The sequence below is a fragment of the Desmodus rotundus genome, chromosome X (genome assembly GCF_022682495.2).
Source record: "Desmodus rotundus isolate HL8 chromosome X, HLdesRot8A.1, whole genome shotgun sequence".
Lineage (NCBI taxonomy): Eukaryota > Metazoa > Chordata > Mammalia > Chiroptera > Phyllostomidae > Desmodus > Desmodus rotundus.
The window spans coordinates 61133618-61155275 of NC_071400.1; the positions used below are offsets into that span (position 1 = coordinate 61133618).

At 42.7% G+C, this 21658-nt stretch overlaps 1 protein-coding gene across 1 annotated transcript in view; it reads right to left on the minus strand.

The window, feature by feature from the left end:
* Positions 1-411: 411 nt before the first annotated feature.
* The window catches only part of MPP1 (MAGUK p55 scaffold protein 1), a 29695-nt gene continuing 8448 nt past the window's right edge, over positions 412-21658 (minus strand). The window contains exons 2-12 of the mRNA XM_024564394.3: positions 15316-15459; positions 14667-14745; positions 13569-13654; positions 10543-10611; positions 8498-8694; positions 6725-6831; positions 6059-6139; positions 5052-5132; positions 3188-3390; positions 2862-2936; positions 412-1091 (exon numbers count right to left, since the gene is read on the minus strand). Coding sequence (XP_024420162.1) covers positions 915-1091; positions 2862-2936; positions 3188-3390; positions 5052-5132; positions 6059-6139; positions 6725-6831; positions 8498-8694; positions 10543-10611; positions 13569-13654; positions 14667-14745; positions 15316-15459 — 1299 coding nt within the window. The 3' untranslated portion in view covers positions 412-914. The remainder of the gene's footprint in view (positions 1092-2861; positions 2937-3187; positions 3391-5051; positions 5133-6058; positions 6140-6724; positions 6832-8497; positions 8695-10542; positions 10612-13568; positions 13655-14666; positions 14746-15315; positions 15460-21658) is intronic.

Here is a 21658-nt window from a genome sequence, read left to right on the forward strand (position 1 = left end):
AATCCTAGCAGTGGCTCATTTTCTTGATAGTGTAATCTCCGCAGCCAGTCATGCGGCTGCTCTAAAAAGCATGTCTTGTGAATAAAGAGAACACTACAATGAGTGACAGGGAAAAGTGGCAAGATTTGCTAGGCATGTCATAACCAAGGCCAGCGCAAGTGGAGGCAAAGATGTTTGCTCATTTCCCCATGGAGCAAAAACGACAATCTTACACCTTTGCCCTCAAAGTGTGCCCAGCACGTGGTCACTCACCGCACAAGAGGTTGGGTTACTCTGACCACCAGACCCTTAAGATTGTTAAAGGCTTGAGGGAGGCATCTGGTGTTGGATGCCATCCTCCATGAACTTAAAGCTGGTGACATTTCCCTTTCCAGAGGCTTGTGTGAGTGGAAACCCAAACACATAAAGTCATTGGCATTTTAGCACAGTAACATTTTTATTGCTTTTATGTGTTTTCCTAGAGCAGACATCATCCTATTGCACAGCTGTTTGATTTTGGCATTTTTAGAAAGTTGCAGTAAAAAAGTTTTCTTCAAAGTAAAGACAAATGAAGTGCTCAGTGTGATTCAAGGTGAGGGAGTGCAGGCTGTAGAGAGACAGGGTCCATTGCTTTTCCTCCCTGTATACGCCATCTTTGATTAGCATTTGCATTTGGATAGTGCTTCTGGACCCCAATTTCCAGAGATCCTTTTGAAATTCTGATCAGTGGGGCCCCATGTATCAGGAAAACCAGAGCCCAGACCTTCTTCATTCAGCACCTTGAACAAGACCGACACCCACTGGCTTAATTAGGATAGTTGCATAGAGCTGGAAGCTGACACAAATTAGCTGGAGGGCCCCTGTGTCTTAAAGCAAGAGGAATAGAGTTCCAAATACTGGAGAGGGCATACAGTAGTTCCCCCCATTCTGCAAGCTTAGTAAACCCAGGAGACGGGCACCCACTGTGGAGAACTGCATGCCTGGTCAAAGGCTTCTTGCAATTTCTTAAGGGTTTCATCCACACCATTATTGACCAGCGAGAGGTCAAAGTAGTGAGCGTACTGGCTGCGGATGGCCTCCGAGTCCTTCTGCAGCTGCTGCAGGGCTTCCGTCTGCAAAGAAGAGAGAGCCACTGATGAAAGCAGGCTGCAGCATGCCCCTCCTGAGAGGCTAGGGACAGCTTTTAAGTGGTTGTTGACCGTTAGGACCATTGCATGGCTCCCAGTCACCTGCTTAGAGACAAGGCCTGAAGACCTTGCTTTAGAATGTTAACAGAGAAGGGCACAAAGAGGCAATCAGTTAAGAACAATTCTCAGAGGATCTCAAAGTAACCCTCAAACTAATCAGAGCGCTCTGGAAGACCAGCAGCCATCTCCCAGTTCTTGCCTTTGAGCATGGACAGCCCTTCCAGCAGCCCCGAGAGCTGCAATCCCAGGACAAGGTTAAGTGTGACTGATGATTCCAGGTCTCTTTCTAGAACCCCAAAACAAGTGGCCATGAAAAGACTGATAATTTAACTCCATAAAAGTAAAAGTGTTTCTGTAGCAATGGACACCAAAAGACATGCCAAATTGCAAAAAAAAAAAAAAAAAAAAAAAAAAGTGACTGGTATCACAAAGGGATAATTAATAGAGTTCCTAGAAATCAATAACCAAAAGGCCAATAATCAGCAGACTAATAAGCTAAGAACATGACCAGGTATTAACAGAAAAGGTAATACAAACGGCCCTTAAGAGTCTGATGAAAGCCCTGGCTGGTGTGGCTCACTGGATTGAGTGCCACCCTGTGAACTGAAGGGTCACCAGTTTGATTCCTGGTCAGGGCACATGCCTGGGTTGCGGGCCAGGTACTCTAGTAGGGGGCATGTGAGAGGCAACCACACATTGGTGTTTCTCTCCCTCTTTCTCCCTCCCTTCCCCTCTCTCTAAAAACAAATAAACAAAACCTTTTTAAAAAAGAGAAAAGTACAATGAGATTCATATTTCACTCTATTAGGCTGGCCAAAAGTGAAAGTTTGGAAAATATGACCCCGACACAGGGAAGCAAGCACTCTCTGAGGTAAATCATCTGTCTGAATTCCCAATTCCCAAAGCATGCATGCTTGGACCCAGCAGTCCTGTCTGGAATTTTTCCTACAGACAGATTTGCACACCTGTGAAATGCCATTTGTACAGGGCCACTGGTTGCCATGTTATTTACAACAGTCCAAGTTTTAAAACAACCCAGATAGCTCTAAGGGAAGAGTGACAAAACAATGCCGCACGCACGCAATGGGAGGCCATGCAGGCACTAAGACTGAAGAAGCTCTCCACACGCTGATTCAGAAAGATCATCGCGTTCAGTGAAGAAGCAGGGGCAGCAAAGTGTGTGTACGATGGGTGTGAGGCAGGTAGGAACTGCAGAGTGGGGAGCAGGGGAGACCTTTCATTATATTCCTGGCCTCTTTTCTCCTCTCTCATGCCCCCCACATCCACCCCACACCACAGGGTGGGTTCAGTCTCCTTCACAGTCCCCCCTGCTCACCCCACTTGAGCCCACATCATCCCAAAGTGTCAAGATTTACCCAATTGTCCATCTCTGCCACTGGACCCTGGGCACTTCTGGAACATTGACTGTGTCCCCATTACCTAACATGGTCATTGTCCAGCTAGTGGTTTAATAAGTGTCTGCCAAGTGAATCAAATGTACATAATATATATGTCCTTCGGCTTCTTGGCCTTGCAGGAAGGATAGCGGTAATCAGTAAACTCATAGGGGATTTGGTCACAAGCTGAAGCTGAGCTCCAGCCAGTGCTCTGGGCAATGATTTGTACTGATGTCCCAGTTTGGACAGGCCTAGCGAGTGAACCCCTACCCACCCCACACAATCCCCTCCTTCCTACCTGAGTGCCCTGGTCAGTAGGTGCGATAAACACTATGAAAGGTGAAAGTTCTGCTGTCCGAACAATCTTTACAGTCTAGAAAAGAGGAAGAGAAAGGAAGAACATATTTTTTCAAAAGTTAGCTGTCATGATGCATTCTTGCTGGTAAGCATCTCTGGGCTTCACCAACCCCAGCACTACTTCCATCATTTCCAGTACTATTGTTCTTCTTCCGCATGACCCCACTGAAAGTACATGAAGCAAATCTGAGCTCCCCAAAGATTCCCATGAGCTTTGCTCTTCAGCACCCCCTCCCCATCCACTCCTGCCTTTCCATGCCTACCCACCTGGGGCTCGATGTCCAGGATGGCAATCTTGTCCTGCTTATGAATCTGGTGCACTGTTTCAAATTTGGTGCCAAACATGTTGCCCTGGTAGCTGCCAAACTCCAAGAACTCATTGGCAGAGATGCTCCTTGTCATCTCTTCTGTGGAGATGAAGTGGTACTCCTTCCCATCTTCTTCATTCTTCTTGGGCAGCCGTGTTGTATCTGCACACAAGAACCCAAACCCCTGACAAACTCAGGGTCCTCGCCATGGACCACGGTGTCTGCTGAAACCCTAGCTGCCTTTGGTGTAGAGAGAGGGTTTTCTCCCACGGAGTCCTTAAGGGCTGACAATAGGAGATGATACATATCAGGAAATCCCCCATCCACCCAGAACAAATTTAAACTTTAAGAGGCAAAGTCCAACAAAACATTCCTATCATCATTTTCCCTAACATTAAGTTCCATGTCTCGAACCATCAACCCCAGGAATATTGAAGTTTGAAAATGGAGAAATGATAGGTGGAGATATTTTAAAAACAGATCTATAGGCTATGGTCAGGATTTCTTGGAAGTATGTTTAAAGTTTGCATAACTTGGAAAGAAGAGTACTTTGGTTTTATTTAAACTTATACTGTTAACTGTGAGAATGTTCTTAAGTCACAACATCTAGTATTGCTCATATAAACTGTCCTCTAAGTAAATGTGCTCCAGATATTGTAGCTTGAAACACGATCCTCCCCAGCCCTCCCCAAGGGACCTCCCTTGCTTTCCATCCTTATCATCATCCCCTTTCCAGCTTATAAAACAACACCTCTTCATTGATCTGAAGTTATTTTGACCCATCACCCTCTTTCTCTAGCTCCCTTCTCATTCAAAGTTATTAAATGACAAGGCTGTACTGGTTATTTCAACTTCTCGACTTCCTCACTCACTCCTCAACCCAGGTCCATTTGCTTTCTGTCCCAGGATGTCACAATGTCCCTAAAGGCAAAACGGAGAAGCAAGGAATAAAAAAATACTAATATCAGGTGCAGAATCCTGTTTTCTACTTTGATAAGCAGAATCTCTTCCTGGGAATATGTACAACCATGCTATGCAGATTCACTTCTGGGAATGTAAGGTACCTGACTGCACATCACCACCGGTCGGATGTCCCCCTACCCAGGACTGCTGCAGAGACTGTACCTCGCCTGAGCACTGCTTTGATTTAGGAGACATTTCATGAAAATTAGAGAGTCCAGACATCAAATGAAAGTGGGGTAGCTAAGGAAATTACAATACAGCTACTCAGTGGACTAGAAGGAAGTTCTCAAAGTGATTAAGGCACATGAGAAAATGTTTCTAATGTAAACTAAAGAGAAAAAGTAATATAAGTTTTAATAACATATTACTTGATTTTTAATTTTCTTAAATATTAAAAACAATTTATTCACTTTTAGAGAGAAGGGAAGGGAGGGAGAAAGAGGGAGGGAGAGAAACATCAATGTGTGGTTGCCTCTCACACGCCCCCTACTGGGGACCTGGCCTGCAACCCAGGCATGTGCCCTGACTGGGAACTGAACTGGTGACCCTTTGGTTTTCAGGCCCGTGCTCAATCCACTGAGCCACACCAGCCAGAGCACATATTACTTAATTTTTAAAAGCAGGATAAAATTGTTTACTACTGCTTCTGTTATGTACATGAACAGCACAGAAGGGAATAAGAAAACACAGTTATGTTTTAAATTGGAGTGATTATGGGTACGAATTTATATCTTTCCTAAATTGTGTTTTGTTTTTATAATCCAATATTTAAAATAAAATCACCAAAAAAGGACTACTACAGTATTGCAGATGGAGAATGGTGCTCTTGCTTGCCCTCTGAGCCCCCCCGAACTACTTACATGGGGCAGGGTACTCAAACTTCTCCGGGTCCTGGCTGAGCAGGGCATTCTTAATGTGGCTGCGACCCACCCCACTGGCTCCTTCAGAGGGAGAGAAGAAAGAATCCAGTTTGCTATGATTTTAATGAAGGCTTCCATTTCTTTCCCAAAGAAAAAGGGATAGGAATAGGAACAGAATATGGGTTTTCATCTCTCAAAGCCTGAAATCACCAACAGGTGAAAGTGAGTTGGCACAGCATCTGGGCTGGGGTCAGGCGCAAGCATGCCTTTAACCACAGGGGGATTAGGGGCTTCAGGCCCTTGGGTCCCAGCTGGGGAGGGAGACTCTTCTAAGGGCTAAAAGTCAGGACTCAGAACATAACTGTTATTTCCACAGAGGAACCAGCTAACACATGGGCGTTTCCATTTTCTAACGATCTTTGCTTTACTGAGCTTTCCCAAATGAATGGTGCTGAATTTAAGCTAGTGTTTTTATTGGAAACTTCAGCGGAACCTTAATACAGATCTTCTAAGCAACTAACATTTTAATTCTAAAGACAGGGACGTGAGCCAAGGCCCACATACCCGGGGTTGGAGCAAGGACTCATTCCATGTCAAGGCCGGGGCTCATGTGCGTGACCAAAGAGCTCCAAACAGTTTCCAGGGCCACTGACATTGCTAACAAAGCACTCTGACATGTGTACTTTACAAAAAGCACAGCACTGGAGCACCGCGACAGCCAGCCAGCTGAGAGCCAAACCCAGTTTAGGACTGGCCAGCACCAAACCCGACCTAAAAGAATTAGCTGCTGAAAACCTTGTTAGTTTCACTTGTAAGGTGAACCCAGATGAGGTTAGAACTCAGAAAATTCTTTGTACCTGTTCTACACGGAGAACCCAACAGACCTTCTTTTTTCCCCCTCACTGTCTTGTCTTTTTTTGGAAGAAGGGTTATGTACTATAGGCAGGAACAAAAGGACAGAAATGTACTCTAACTAGCAAAGCAACACAAAGGGTGAGAGGAGATACCGATCAGCACCAGGGTCTTCCTTTTGAATGCGGGGAGGCGAACGACTTCCTCGTAGGAAACAACATCCAACTGGTCAAAAACTAGAGACAAAGAAAACCAAGCAATGTTCACTTTCAGAGCCGAGGAGAAATCTCGCCAGATGATTTCAGTTTCTGTGATTCTCTGCTGCTCCTGTCTGTACTTAGAGTGGGATGGGACGCATTTAATAAGTGGTGGATTATTATTCTTTTGTTGTCTATGATCCGCTTGAAACTCATTTGTAATTTTTAATTATTATAATTTATAATATTATATTTCCAATCATGGTAGGTAAAAACCAAAGCCGGAATTAGTTCTTAGGAAAACATGGTATTCTCTGGGGTTGTTCAGACCTTCCAGCTGGTCATGCTGATGGTAATGCCACACTGAGAAAGGTGTGGAAGGCTGTTCAGTTGGTTACCTGAGGGGTGAGGGTGATGAGTAGGTGAGAACAGACCACTAGCCTTCCTTTATGTGTACTGGCATTGTCTCACTGATTGCAGTGAGCTTGGGAACATGAATGTAATAAAAGAAAACCAGAAGAAATGGCATGCTTTCGGCATAACATATGTTCCACTAAGCACCACACCATCTCCACTTGCCAGGGGCCTGCAAGGAGGCGGCCCAGGAAGCTCAAGAAAGCTTACTTGAACTGTGTTTGGCCAGGTACTTGTCTTTGTACTTCTTCTTCTTCCCGAAGGGACTGCAGCTCGGGGCTTCACTTGGAGCAGACTGAGCCACACTTGCCACCCTCCTAGTAGGAAAAGAGGACCAGGGATGTCAGTGAACTCGCAGTGTGGAAGTCCCAGGATCATTCGCCTGTGTTGTGACAGAGCTCAGTGATTGCCTTTCCCTTCAACGAAAATCCTCCAGACTAGCCTTGGCTGGTGTGGCTCAGTGGACTGAGCATGACCCTGTGAACCAAAGGGTCACCAGTTCAATTCCCAGTCAGGGTACACACCTGGGTTGCAGACCAGATCCCCAGTAGGGGGGGCGGGGCATGAGAGGCAACCACACATGGACGTTTCTCTCCCTCTCTTTCTCCTTCCCTTCCCCTCTCTCTAAAAATAAATAAAATCTTAGGGGAAAAAAACCCCCTCCAGACTAGACTCACCTGCCTCCTTCCCTTTGCACTTGCCAATAAACTTCATGTTGTTCCTGACCCCTCTCCTTCTCTCTCATACCCCCTGCCCGCCAGCCACTCATTCTCTGTGTGTCTAACTCTTCCCCCTTCACTCTCATCCTCTACCTCTCAGCCCCTCGCTTTCTTTGCGTGTCTCTCTCTGAGACCCACCCCCTTGGTCTCTCAGCCTGTCTCTCTTTTAGTGTCTGTCCGTATGTGCCTCTCTCCCCTCCCTTACTCCCCATCTCTCTGTCTGTCTCATAGTGTACCCTTTCTCATCTTCAAGCTCTAATATCCCTGCTCTTTCTTACCCTCTCACTCTGTCTCTGCCAGCACCCCCTCAACCTCCCTGTATCTTTCTCTATCTGTCCACACCCCCATTCCCCTCCTCCCAGCCTCTCTCGTGTGTAGACGGCTCTGGGTCTGTGGTGAGCAGGGTTTAGAGGAGTATGGAAGTGGGGAAAGAATCAGCTGAACCAGTGTGTTCACTGTTTTCTTGGTACCACACTTGGTTTTGAGTTGCCTAGAGCTGAGGCCTCCACAAAGAGAGGTGCAAAGAGCCCCGCTGGAATGGTTAGGTTGTGTTAATGGGAGAACGTGGTGGGAATTCACTTCCTCCTGGACACATTTGCATTGCCAGGTATTTGAACACCCACATAAGAACTCTCCAGAGAGGCAAAGGAGGTGGGCGAGCCCTGGGAAGCCCTGGGCAGCCATCCCTGCGTTAGTCTGGACGGAGCTGGTAGGGGGCCTTAGGCCTGGCACCCATCTCTCTGAGCTCATTTGTGATAAAGGCGACACTGCGCAGTGGGGAAAGCATTGTCTCTGTATAAGTAGTCCTGGTTCAACCAGCTAAGTGTATGGGATAAATGTTGATTCTCACTTCATTTTCCATATACCGGGAATTTGCATAAAGAACACATATTTAAAATTTGACTGTTTTCTTCAGGACTCAGAAGATCTTCTCAGGAAGGCACTAGCCTGGGAGGCAGGAGACCAGGGAGGGCTCCAGTCCCAGCACTGCCACTTCCTTTCTAACCGCAGAGAAAGCATTTGAGGAAACAGGCCCACAAACGAATGAAGAGCTTTTCAGGCTCCTTTTCCTGTAAAGGCCTGCCAGCTAAGCTTATCAACTCATTGTTACCCCTGCCCTTACCCATTATTCCAGGGAAGTGGGGAGGCTGGCTTGGTTGAGAAATAGAACCTACACATGCCATGACAGATTTTTGAAGCCATTATCTGTGGCAGGCACGGGTCCATTCCATCTGCAATTTCCACCTGCATAAAAGCAGCTCACCATTCCTGCAGCTCAGGAGAAGGAATCAATCCTGCTGATTCCTTGGAGGAGCCTTCCACCCGCCCTTGCCACCAGTTACTGTCATCCTTGTTGATGATCTGGATAATGTCCCCAGTAACAAACTTCAGTCCTGCTTCCTTGCAAGGAATCAGATTGTCTTTTTTTGGATCATAGTCAAACTGTGCTCTCATGAACATCTGAAAAAGAAGGCAAGGGGAAGTGCAGTGGCAGCTTCAGGAGAAACACCAGCATCAGCACATATGATAAGTAGTGTCAGGACTGAATGAATAACACAGAGGCAAGAATGGAGGGGGAGCCCTGGCTGGTGTGGCTCCGTGGCTTGAGCACCGGCCTTCGAACCAAAGGGTTGCATGTTTGATTCCCAGTCAAGGCACATGCCTGGGTTGCGGGCCAGGTCCCCAGTAGGGGGTGTGCAAGAGGCAACCACACATTGATGTTTTCTCTCCCTTTCTTTCTCCCTCCCTGACCCTCTCTCTAAAATAAATAAATAAAATCTTTAAAAAAATAAATAAAAAAGAAAAGAATGGAGGGGTAGTTGAAGTGACTGGAACTGGTTACTGTTATGTTTGTGGAGAAGTCAGACCTGAGCCCTCCAACAAGAAGGTATAAAATGCCTTTGGGTTATTGGGTCTGAGTTGGCACCCCCTTGACCCCACAACCCAGTTCTATGCAAACGTTGTCAGTTACCATGTATGGATAAGTATGCTCACCACAGAATTATTTATAAGAATGAACTATTGCAAACAGCCTAATTTTCCAAGAATGGGGAATTTAGTTAAGTTTTGATCATCTACTGCATATGTGACCATGCACTTATAAAAATCAGTTTGTAGAAAAATTTAATGCTCTTGCAAAATGCCGCTGATGTAACATTAAAAGAGAATATCATTCAACAAAAACAATGCCTAGTACACTTGACATTTTTTTAAAAAGTATTTATTTATACATAGAAAAAAAAAAAGACTGGAAGAAACTACCTCAGAATCTAATACCAGTTACCTCAGGTAGAAAGATTAGGGGTACAAATCCAACCCAAAGAAAGAAGAAAAATAATAAAGAACAGAAACAAATGAAACAGAAAATAGAGTTGACAGGATCAACAAAGGCAAAATTGGCTCTTTGAAGATTCATGAAATTAAGAACTCCCTAGCAAGGCCAAATAATAAAATAGAGAAGATACAATTTCCCAGAAGAGATCAGTAGAGACCCCAGATATGTTTAAAAGGTTATAAGATTTTTAGCCTTGGCTGGTGTGGCTCAGTGGATTGAGTGCCGGCCTGCGAACCAGAGTGTTGCCAGTTTGATTCCCAGTCAGCGCACATGCCTGGGTTGTGGGCCAGGACCCCAGTAGGGGATGTGTGAGAGGCAACCACACACTGACGTTTCTCACTCTCTTTCTTCCTCCCTTCCCCTCTCTCTAAATATAAAAAAAAATCTTAAAAATGGTTATAAGATTTTATGAATAATTTCACAATAATACATTTGATAAATCACTTGAAAAACATAATTTACCAAAAGTAATATAACAAAAAGTTGAAAATATGAACATTAATATACCTATTCAAGACGATGAAACTGTTATTACAGTAATCTGCAATAGAAACTTCAGAGGGTTTTTTTTTTTTTAAACTCCTTCTTCCACATTCATCTGCCAGGGCCCTGTCCAAGCTATTTTCCTCTTTGACGGTAAGATTGGATATTTTTTTGTATGCTTAGTGCCACTGGTATTTTTCCTCCTATGAATGATCTCTTCATTCCCTTTGCCCATTTTCCTCTTGGAGTTGTAGAATAAGATTACCCCTTCCTTTCATATTCATTACAAATAGGCAGCAAAGTACCAGTCCTGCTGGTGGTCAGAAAGAAGGCTTGCCTGTGTGTAATGTTTGCTTAGTTCAGAGAGCACCAGGCAGCTACATTTGTAAGATATACAGAACTTTAAAGTTAGAATCATATCACTTCAAGCAAATCTCAACACTGGGCCTGAATTCTGCCGTCATCACAACAGAGAATATGGCGCCACCTACCTGTAGTGCAGGAAGACGGTTTTGTTGGTTGGGAATAACTTTTAAAGATATTATTCCTTTGGTTTCTTTCTATTAAAAAAGAAAGGAGAAATAACATTTTAAGGAAGACTAACTTGGATGATTTGGGGTTTCATAAACTCCTCTCAAAGTCCCATGCATTGTTTTTCTCAACAGCCATTTTTACTGTATACTGAAATTTGGTATCAGAACAATTTCTCCTCTAATACAAGTGTCATGTGCCCATAAACCATCGTAACAACATGGAGACGTACAAAGAATAATGAGAAAAAGCTAATGATTTCCCCTCCTCCCCACACTCGACCACAAAAGGTCCTTATAAGTACCTATAATCAATCCTGGCACACATATATCTACAACTTTCTCCATACCAATGAAAACATTTACAAATATTTACACATATATACATATTCATATGTATGTATTTTTTTAATAAAAATGGAATATACTATGTATATTACTCTATAACTTGCTTTGAGTTGGTGGATATGCTTCCAGGTCCATGCACGAAGACCTCATTCATTCTTTTTAATGGCTATGCAGCATTCCACGCTATGGGTGTATCACACTTCATTCAGCTATTCTCCCCATTATTGGGCATTGTGACTGGTGCCAGCTTTTTTTCACTACAATCCACTGCAATAGAAATCCTTGAAAATATGTCCTTATATTTGCATTTTGACTTCTATAGAATAAAATCCCATCATGGAAATGCAGAATCAAAGGATGAGAACATTTTAATAGCTGTCCTCAAATTACTTTTCCAAAAGATAGCAATTCCACTTTCTTGTTCCTGATATCAGAGGAAAAGCTTCCAGGTCTTTGGCACTGAATATATTAGCTGTGGGTTTGTCATATGTGGCCTTTACTATGCTGAGATATGTTCCTTCCATACCTACTGTGCTGAGAGTTTTCATCACAAAAGGATGTTGAATTTTGTCAAATGCTTTTTCTGCATCTATTGAGATGATCATATGGTTTTTATCCTTTTTAAAAAAGATTTTATTTATTTTTAGAGAGAGGGGAAGGGAGGGAGAAAGAGAGGGAGAGAAACATCAATGTGTGGTCGCCTCTTGCACGGCCCCTACTGGGGACCTGGCCCACAACCAGGTCATGTGCCCTAACTGGGAATCGAACCAGCGAACCTTTGCTTTGCAGGCTGGCACTCAATCCAGAGCCATGCCAGCCAGGGCTATCCTTTATTTTGTTAGTGTGTCCTTTTTTCTAGTTTCTTAAGGCAGAAGCTGAGGCGTTTTTGGTTGAGACCTTTCTTGTTTTCTAATATAGGCATTTTGTGCTCTAAACTTCCACCTCAGCATTGCTTAAGTGGCATTCCACAAACTCTAATATACTGTTTTCATTTTTATTCATTTCAAGGTATTTTCTTCTGTGGCCTGTGGGTTATTTTAGAAGTGTGTTGTTTAATTTCCAAAATTTAGGGATTTCCAGATATCTCCTGTTTTTGATTTCTAATTTCTTTATGGGTAGACAATACACTTTGTATGATTTGAATGTTGAGGCTTGTTTTATGACCTATCCTGGAGAATGTTCCATGTGCACTTGAGAAGAATGTGTGTTCCGCCACTGCTGGATTGAGTCCTGTACATATCTGTTAGGTCAAGTTGGTTTATAGTGGTGTTTGCCTCTTCTGTATCCTCACTAATTTTATGGCTACTTGTTCTTTTGATTATACTAAGAGAAAGATATTGAAACATTAAAATAAAAGAAATCTTAGATTACAATCATGGATTTGTAATTTTCTTCTTTCAATTCTCCCAGTTTCGGCTTCAGGTATTTTGAAGCTCTGTCATTAGTGGCATTGGCATTTAGGATTGGATCATTTCAAGAGGCAGGGTAAAATATGATCTCACCCTTAACTGGAACATAATCAATAGAAGAAAAAAGCAAACAAAATACAACCAGAGACATTGAGGTTGGGAACAGTCTAGCAGTGGCCAGGGGGGAGTGGGATGGGGACAGTGGAAAGAGGGGATTGCAGGAACTATTATAAAGGACACATGGACAAAATCGGGGGGGAAGGTGGAGGTAGGGGAGGGAGGTGGGTTCAGCTGGGGTGGGGTGGAGGGATGGGGAGAAAAGGCATACAACTGTAATTGAATAACAATAAAAATTTTAAAAAAAATTTAAAAAAAAGAGGCAGGGTAAATATGGTCCCTGTTCTTCATCTTGGTCAGAAGCAGAAATCTAAACAAATAGTTTTGATTAAAGCAAATCCCAGGTCTAATCCTTAAAAAGCCATGTGACTGTGGGCAAGTTTCAAAACTCTCCAAGGTATAGTTTCCTCATCTCTGTCTCAAGTGAAAAACCACATTTTGGTTCAAATGACAACTGTTCTCTGGTTCATTCGCTGGCTGGTACCCTAGCATCTCATTCCTGAGTGCCTGAGGCGTAGCTCCTGCCAGCAGTGGCCAATTACCCCATGGGTTTCTTAGTGCTTTGGTTACAGGAATGATCTCTGGTGTGTGCAGAGGTGGGAGATGGTGAAGAATCTGGAGGAGCAAACAGGATAGCCAGCACAAACACCAAGCACATGCCTGCCACATAGCAGTTGCTCAACAAATACCGACTGAATCTAAAGAGCACACTCAACTTTTCATTATAATATCCCATTTGCTCTTCATGACAAATCTGTGACATAAGAATAGGGATTACTATCTTCATTTTACAGATGATTTAGAGAAGTTAATTCACTTGCTCAAAATCACAGGGCTAGAATAAATTAGAGCAGGGGTTCAGAGCTGCCATTAGAGACAAAGGCCTTCTGACACCCAGTCCAATGTTCTTTCTAGATAGATGCTCTGGATTATTTGCCTTGTTTTAGAAGTTTAGTAAATAAAAGCAGAGAACTCTTATTTCTTACACAGAATAAAGATTAGCAATGATAATAGTCTCCTCAACGAGGTGCGAATACTTCGACAGAAAATGAGGTACATTGCCACCAATGTGGATCCACACTTCACAAAGACAATGACATAGCAAATACCCACCATCGCTTTCTGCAGCTGATCTACTGAGTGATTAGTCACATTTGTGCCATTGATTTCTAGGATCTCATCTCCGACATGAAGGGAGCCTACCACAAAATGAAAAATCAGTCCACAAAAGGATAAATGTTCAATTTTGTAAAGTATATGATTGCCTAACCACTAAGCTGTATACCTGAAACTAACAGAATATATTACTGAATGTAAACTGTAATTGAAAAAAATTTTAAAGGAATACATATTCAGATAAAAGCTGTCAATATAACTAAAGATACCCCAGAAAAGAAGCCATGATCTAGAGCTTATTAGACAATAAAGTGTATAAACTACTCAGGATTTTACACAATTCAACCATGAATGTTCTTGATTCCCTTGAGGGATGCATCGTGGCAAGTACTTCACAGTGCGACTATCTCATCCTCCCTGACTTCAGTACTCCAAGAACAGAATAAAAGTACCTCATCCTCTAAGTTCCCTGCACCTAGAGTAGCTACAGATCCCAGGAGGCTAGGACACACTTGTACATGCTAGAAAGAATGACAGTGCAAGGCAGGGAGCGCAGTACCTCTCATTCACCAGCAAGTTTGATATTTCTTTGTTGTTTAATTAAAACCCCAAAATGCTACCTACTGGTAAACTTAATCAGTGTTTATATGCTATGTGAAGAGTACTTACCAAAATTTGTACCACCCTGGATACAAAACTAAACATAAAGGGCAGGAGCTAATGGGCTAGAAGGTAATGTTTAATTTCTCAATTTAACTACTGGTTCCAGGAGGTACAGATGGTCTGTTTTCTTCAGTACTGTGTACTCAAATTCTAATGCAATGGGCTGTATACACTAATTGCTCAAATATTAACTAACTAGAAAAATATTGGTGTATATAAATACGTGTATAAGAAATGCTCAGAGAGACAGATGGTGGCACTGGGCAATTCACATGAAGACCTTATCACACAATTATTCTAAAGAGCCAGTTATTAAGCTACAAACAAATCTCTTGGCACACATACAAAAATGTTCCCAGTTTTGAAGAATGGAAGCTTCATGTCCCTCACCGCTGCAGTGGATGACCACAATCTAGGAACTGCGCACAGTACCTTGTCTATGAATCATGCCACCATGAAGGATTCTTGCCACCGTACAGGACTGCTTTTCATTCAGCTTCAGAGTGATTCCCTGAAATAAACACAATGGTACAGTATTCTTGCTTGCTTCCTTCCTTCCTTCATTTATTTGTTTATTTATTTATCAATCATTTGAGGATATGCTTATTGATTTTAGAGAGAGGGTAAGGGATGGAAAGAGAGAGGGAGAGAAACATCAATATCAGCAACAAACATTGATTAGTTGCCTCCTGTACGCACCTTGACTGGGTATCAAACCTGCAACCCAGGCATGTGTCCTGACAGGGAACTGAGCCTGCAACCTTTCAGTTTATGGGATGATGCGCCAATGGACTGAGCCATGCTGGCCAGGGCCAGCACGCTTTATTTTAAGCTCTTTCTGAGGTTATCTTGAAGACAATGTAGGTCAATTTCTCAGGAGAAATATTATCCATCTATACCTGGGGTAGTCCTCAACTAGAATTGGCATGAAGCCTGCTTTGAGGAGGAGCTTGAGATGGAGATAGAGAGACAATATGAGAGCTGGCTGATGCCCTAACTCAGTCTTCTGAGTTTCCTTTGGTGGCCCAGTAACTTACGTGGTTGACAGTAAGCAGTGGGTGAACATATGACAAGGGATTACCATAGGCTCCTCTGTGACCTTCTCAAACTGTATGAGTCGCACCTTCCGAACCTCCTGCCCCTTAGCCTGGGTAGAGCTACCTGGGGCAGCAGACCCATTGGTATACATGTCCTCAGTCACGGCATTCAACTGGTGTGACACGGCCTGTCAGGTCAAAACAATAGAACAATGTATGAAATAAATGGCAAAGGTCCATTGTCATTCTGTCACTGCAATTCTAAAACCCAAAGGCTCTGAAAACCAACAGTTATAAGATTGGCATCCAATCTCATTTGAATTTATGTGAACCTGTTTGTAAGCTTTATTTACCCAACTTTATAGACATGTTTATATAGTTTGCTGCAGAAACTATAGTGTGTTTAATTTACAGGGTGCTTCCCTGGACCCTATTGGGAGAATTACCTAAAATATAATACAATTACAGAAAGTTTGATTTCTAATGCACATTGGGCCCCAAGAACTTCTGATAAGAACTATCTGCATATATGAGGCATACACACACGTGCACATACTCTATAGCAAAGATCCAGGGTGGATTCAATTCATAATGAGAGGAGGCAGAGGGGACAAGTGCAGTAGGAATGCATCAGTAAAGGGGAGAAGTGAGCACTGATGACAATGGCCTTTCCCATTCCAACAATGAGCGCCTCTCCAGTGATAGGAACTCTGGTGAGCATCGGACCCAGTTGCTCCATTCCCTCTTTACTCCCTGATGCTCTAGGTCACACAGCAGTAAAGGTGGTTCAGGTTAGCATCAGTCTCTCACAGTTCACCTCTTAGGCTATAAAGAAGTCCTATCTGGACTGGAAAATAAGGCACTTGGTACCATCCACTGGCCCATGATAACAATAATAGCCACTAAAACCAAGGGGCTACCTCTAGATGAGATCACTACTACCCCTCCCACCATCTCAAGATGACATCTCTACTGTGACCTCTTCCCCCCAAACTTGACGACAGTAATGCTGGACAACTTCTATGACTAGATAGCAAGACCTCTTTATTATAAATCTGAAGTAATCAAAGGCACTGTGGCATTGACTGGAGAATAAATAAAAGACCAGTGTGACAGAATGAAAACTTCAGAAACAGACCCCCACATACACAGTCAGCTGGTTTACGAAAAAGGTGATGCTGCAGTGCAGTGGAGAAAGCATGGTCTTTGTAATAAATGGTGCTGGGTCAGTCAGAAAAGTGTATGGAAAAAATAAAGGCTGATTCCCACCTCATTCTATTTTATGTTTAAAAAGATGTTATTTATTTATTTTTAGAGAAGGGAAGAATCAGGGAGGGAGAAAGAGAGGGAGAGAAACATCATTGTGAGAGGGAAACATCAATTGCTTGCCTCCTGCACGCACCCAACTGCAGACTGAACGTGCAACCCAGGCCTGTGCCCTGACCGGGAATTGAACCGACGACTGTTTACTCTGCTGGATGATGCCAAACCAAGTGAGCCACACTGGTTAGGGCAATTCCCACCTGATTTTATACACGAAACTCAATTCTAGATGGACCACAGCTCCAAATGTGAAAGGTAAAACTACCAAGCTTTGAGAAGAAAACAGCATGTTTTCATAACCTTGCAGTACGCAAAAATATCTTACAAACAACATAAAAGATCCTAACTGTAAAATGAAAAGTAAAAAGATAAATACTTTAAAATTAAGAACATTTGTTCATTGAAAAACTTCCCTGACATAGGCAAAGGGTTAGGAGACACAGAGACCAATAATCATAAAAGCTAACAATTGACTTCAGCAAAACTAAAAACTTCAGCGAGACACTTTAGAAACTAAAAAGGCATGGCCCAGCCTGAGAGTGCAATTGGCAATATCTCCGTCTGACAAAAGACTTGCGTCCAGAACATAAAAAGAACTTTTACAAATTCAGTAACACGATGACAAACGATGAATGCTGAGAAGATAGACAAAAAATGTGAACAGACTCTTCACCAAAGGTGACATATGAAGAGCCAATGAGCACATGAAAACATGGTCAATGTCACTGTATTCAGGGAAATACAGGGTGCCACCACATACCCACTAGGAAGGCTAAAATGAGAAAGACAGATGATGCCAAGTATTGGAACTGTCATACACTACTGGTGGGAATGCTAAATTGTGCAGCCACTGTGGAAAAGTTTGGAAATTTCTTATATAAAGTTAAACATACATTTACTTTATGTCCCAGCTATCCTGCTCCTAGGTATTCACCCAAAAGAAAAGACAACAGATGTCCACAAAAAGGCTTGTACATGAATGTTCATACCAGCTTTATTCATAATAGCCAAAAAGTGGAAGCAACCCAGGTGCTCATCTGCAGGAGAATGCGTAAATCACGTGTCATACTCCCGCACGATGCAGTACTTTTAAGTAATCAAAGGATCAAACTGCTGATACATGCAGCAGCTTGGACGAATCTCAAAAGCATTATGTTGACTGAAAGCAGCTTTAAACAGAAGAATACATACTTCTATAATATAATTTATATAATACAATTTTATAATACAATTTATGAGGTTTTAGAACAAGCAAAGTTACAGTACAAAAATAAAGCAGTAGTTGCCTCTGATTGGATGGGAAGAGGCATCAGAGAACTTTGTTGGATGCTGGTAAAATATGTCATGACAGGGGTTTGGGTTACACAGGTGTATGTATCTGTTAAAACTCATCCAGTGTGTTTAGTATGTGTAAATTCTATCTAGAAAAGAAGATCCATAGAGAAATACTGAATCCTAGCCAATGATATGCATGCTGTAGGTTCCAGAGATGAAGTGTTCTGATGTTTGCAACTTTGAAATGCAGACACACACAAAAAAGGTGGCTAGATGGATTTTCTTTTTTGTACATTTCAAAGGAGGCTAGATGTGATAAAGCAAACATAGCAACGTGTTAACCATAGAATCTAGGAGATGTGCCTAATAGGTGTTACTGTAAAATTCTTCCATCTTTTTAGTAAATTTGAAAATTGCAAACAAAATATTGATGGGAAATGCATTAAGAGAGTGAACACGCAAACCATGGAGCAGGGAACTGGAACCCTCATGCCCCGCAGGGAGTGTGAACCCTGGCAGTCTCTACCACAGGGCCCAGCCATTCCATTGCCACTCAACAGACACACAGAGCCTTCCATGTGCACCAAAAGACATGGATAGCAATGTCAGCATAGCACTTCTTAAAAAATTGCAAAGTCTGCCCTGGCTGGTGTGGCTCAGTGGACTGAGTGCCAGTCTGCGAACCAAAGGGTCGCTGGTTTGATTCCCAGTCAGGGCACATGCCTGGGTTGTGGGCTGGGTCCCCAGTGGGGGGTAAATGAAAGGCAACCACACATTGATGTTTCTCTCCCTCTCTTTCTCCCTCCTTTCCACTTTCTCTAAAAATAAATAAATAAAATTTAAAAAAATAAAAAGTTATAAAATCTAAATTTTGAATCATGTGAGCATAATCTGAAGACATCATGCTGCTTAACTCATAAATGCCTCTGGGTGTTTTCTAAGAATAAAAACATTGTCAAAAGAGAAAATTCAGCACTGATACAATACTATCATCTGGTCCTCAGTTCATATTCAAATTTCATCAACTGTCCCAAAATGTCTTTTATAGGTCTGCATTTTCTTTTCCTAGACTAGGATCCAGTCCAGGATCATGCCCGGTGTTGAGTCTGCACATGTCTTTAGTCACCCTTTTTTTTTTTTTTTTTAAGATTTTATTTATTTATTTTTAGAGAGAGGGGAAGGAAGGGAGAAAGAGAGAGAGAGTAACATCAATGTGTGGTTGCCTGTGACGTGCCCCCTACTGGGGACCCGGCCTGCAACCTGGGCATGTGCCCTGACTGGGAATCGAACCAGTGACCCTTTGGTTCACAGGCTGGTGCTCAATCCACAGAGCCACACCAGCCAGGGCTTTAGTCATCCTTAACGTGGAAAAGTTCCTCAGCCTTTCACGATCTTGACATTTTTGAAGAGCACAGGGCTACTGTTTTATAGACTGTCTCTCAGCCTGGGTTTGTCCCATGTTTTCTCATGATTAGACTGAGGTTACACACCTCACAGATGATTACTCTTTTCTCCTTCAAATGCTCCTTCTCAGTCTTTGCTGGCTCTTCCTTATTTTTCTAATCTATTCATTTGAAGTAGCCTAGGTCTTAGGGTAAGCATTATGACAATAGGGAATGCCAAGTGGAAACCTCTAAAAGTGCACCCCTCGCCCCAGGTAAAATATTAATTCAAAAACAGTACGGAGGAGGAGGAACAGGCTGAGCTTGGTTAATGTTAGTTAAGAGTCAGTTCAGTGTTTGAGTACAAGCTGAAAACGAATGGCAGCTGCATTCCAGCCATACCCAAGCGTGTCCCTCAAAGACAGCGGGGTTGTGAGTGGTACACCTTGTTATCCATTTTGTGGGGAAGGAAAAGTGGGAATCAATTGATCTCTCTCCATTCATTCATTCATTCATTCCTGGGAAGTGCTCAATGGCCTACCGAAGGGCCTAGATGGAAATGAATCGGAAGATCAGAGACAAAGAGGTTAGAGGCTTGTGGATGGGCATATGTATTATAAGACATAGTATGTACCTTAAAAAATAAACATTTTAATTTTAATTTACTTCATCTTTTCTGAGTTTCAACTCTGATAAGATGGTGACATTTGAGAAAGTGTTAGTTACAGGGTGGCCTCAAATGAGGGAAGTACTAAGAAAGAGAAACTGCTTTGTGCAGCAACTAGACTCACATGACACTGAGTCATATGGCATTGCCATTAAAACAGAATTGTCTAAGATAGGGTGGCATTTATAAATCCAACTTATGACACCTGGAAGCACAGAACTCCATGTAACTTCAAGGTTCTCCATAGTAGATGACTTAATAGTGTAGTTACCACTGCATCTCATGGGGGCATCCTGGCATACGGACACTATGTAGCAATGAAAAAGACGTTCTGAGGTTAACCTTGAAGATACATTGTTAAGAGGGAAAAACCCACAGTGAGGAAACATATGCTATCATCAGCATAAACAGTGAAACAAATGAATACATTCATGTTTGCTTATAAATGCACAAGCTCTCTCTGGAAGGAGACACAAACGACAGTGGTTGCTTCTATTAAGAAGAATTGGGTGACCACGGGATGGGGTGAGAAGCAAATCATATTCACTGTAAACCTTTCAAATTACTTACTATGTGTATGTGTTACTGCAATAAAAGAAGTCAGTAAAAGAAAAAAGCACAGATTACAAATCGTAGGTATGCTTTTTAGCAGAAATATACACAAACTGTCTGGGTTTGAGTCCTGACTCTTTCAACTGACAGCTTGGTACCTTTGGGCAAGTTTCTTGACCTCTCAGTGTTTCACTTACAAATGTGAGCTGTCGTCAAGATGCGGTGCCAGGCTGTGTGCAGGGGATGCTGAGATACATTCAGAATCCTGAAACACACTGCTAAAGAAAATGCTCAGCATTAAAAATTTCATGCATCCCTTCAGTTTCAATTAATTTCTATTCCGTCAAATGAAAATCTATTATCCTAAAAGCTCCACAAAATACAATGCTTTCTATTCTGGCAAGATAGAATTTTTCTAAGTGACTGTGATTTGACTTCAAGTTGGTAGACTAAGTACCAGTGTACACCCCAGACTCTGTTTAAACGAGAGCAAAGGGGGCAAGGAACAGAAACACATAAAGAAATGAGGAAGTTACCATGGATGAGAGATTTCAATAACTGTCTAGAAGATGGGAAGCAGATGGGGGAATGACCATTGCCTAAGCAGAGTTGAGACAGCAGGGCCTAAAATGTGCACAGAGGAGGAACTGGCTGAGAACTGTGTCACTCTGCAGAGCACAGCAGTCAGGGGCTCAGAAGTCCCTGTACAGACAAAGCAAAACAATGAGCTCAGGCTAAAAACATCTCCCAAAAAGCTTCCAATCCAGCCTTCAGCTCCGCTCTCAAGGCAGAAAGAAGGAAAAAGGGCCAGGACAGTGGCATCTGTCCCAGAACTTCTCCAGTGGACATCTGTTCATGCCTCATCAGCCAGAATTGTGGAACATGGCCACCCTAGGCTGCAAAGGGGGCTGAGAAAATAACTGAGTTGCGCCCTGACTGGTGTGGCTCTGTGGATTCAGCATCAACTTGCAAACTGAAAGGTTGCCGGTTCAATTCCCAGTCAGGACACATGCCTGGGTTGTGGGCCGGGTACCCAGTAGAGGGTGCGTGAGAGGCAACCACACATTGATGTTTTTCTCCCTCTTTTTCTCCCTCCCTTCCCCTCTCTCTAAGAATAAATAAATAAAATATTTAGAAAAAGAAAAGAACTGAATTGGGCATTTTGCCATCCCAAACAAGATCAAGGAG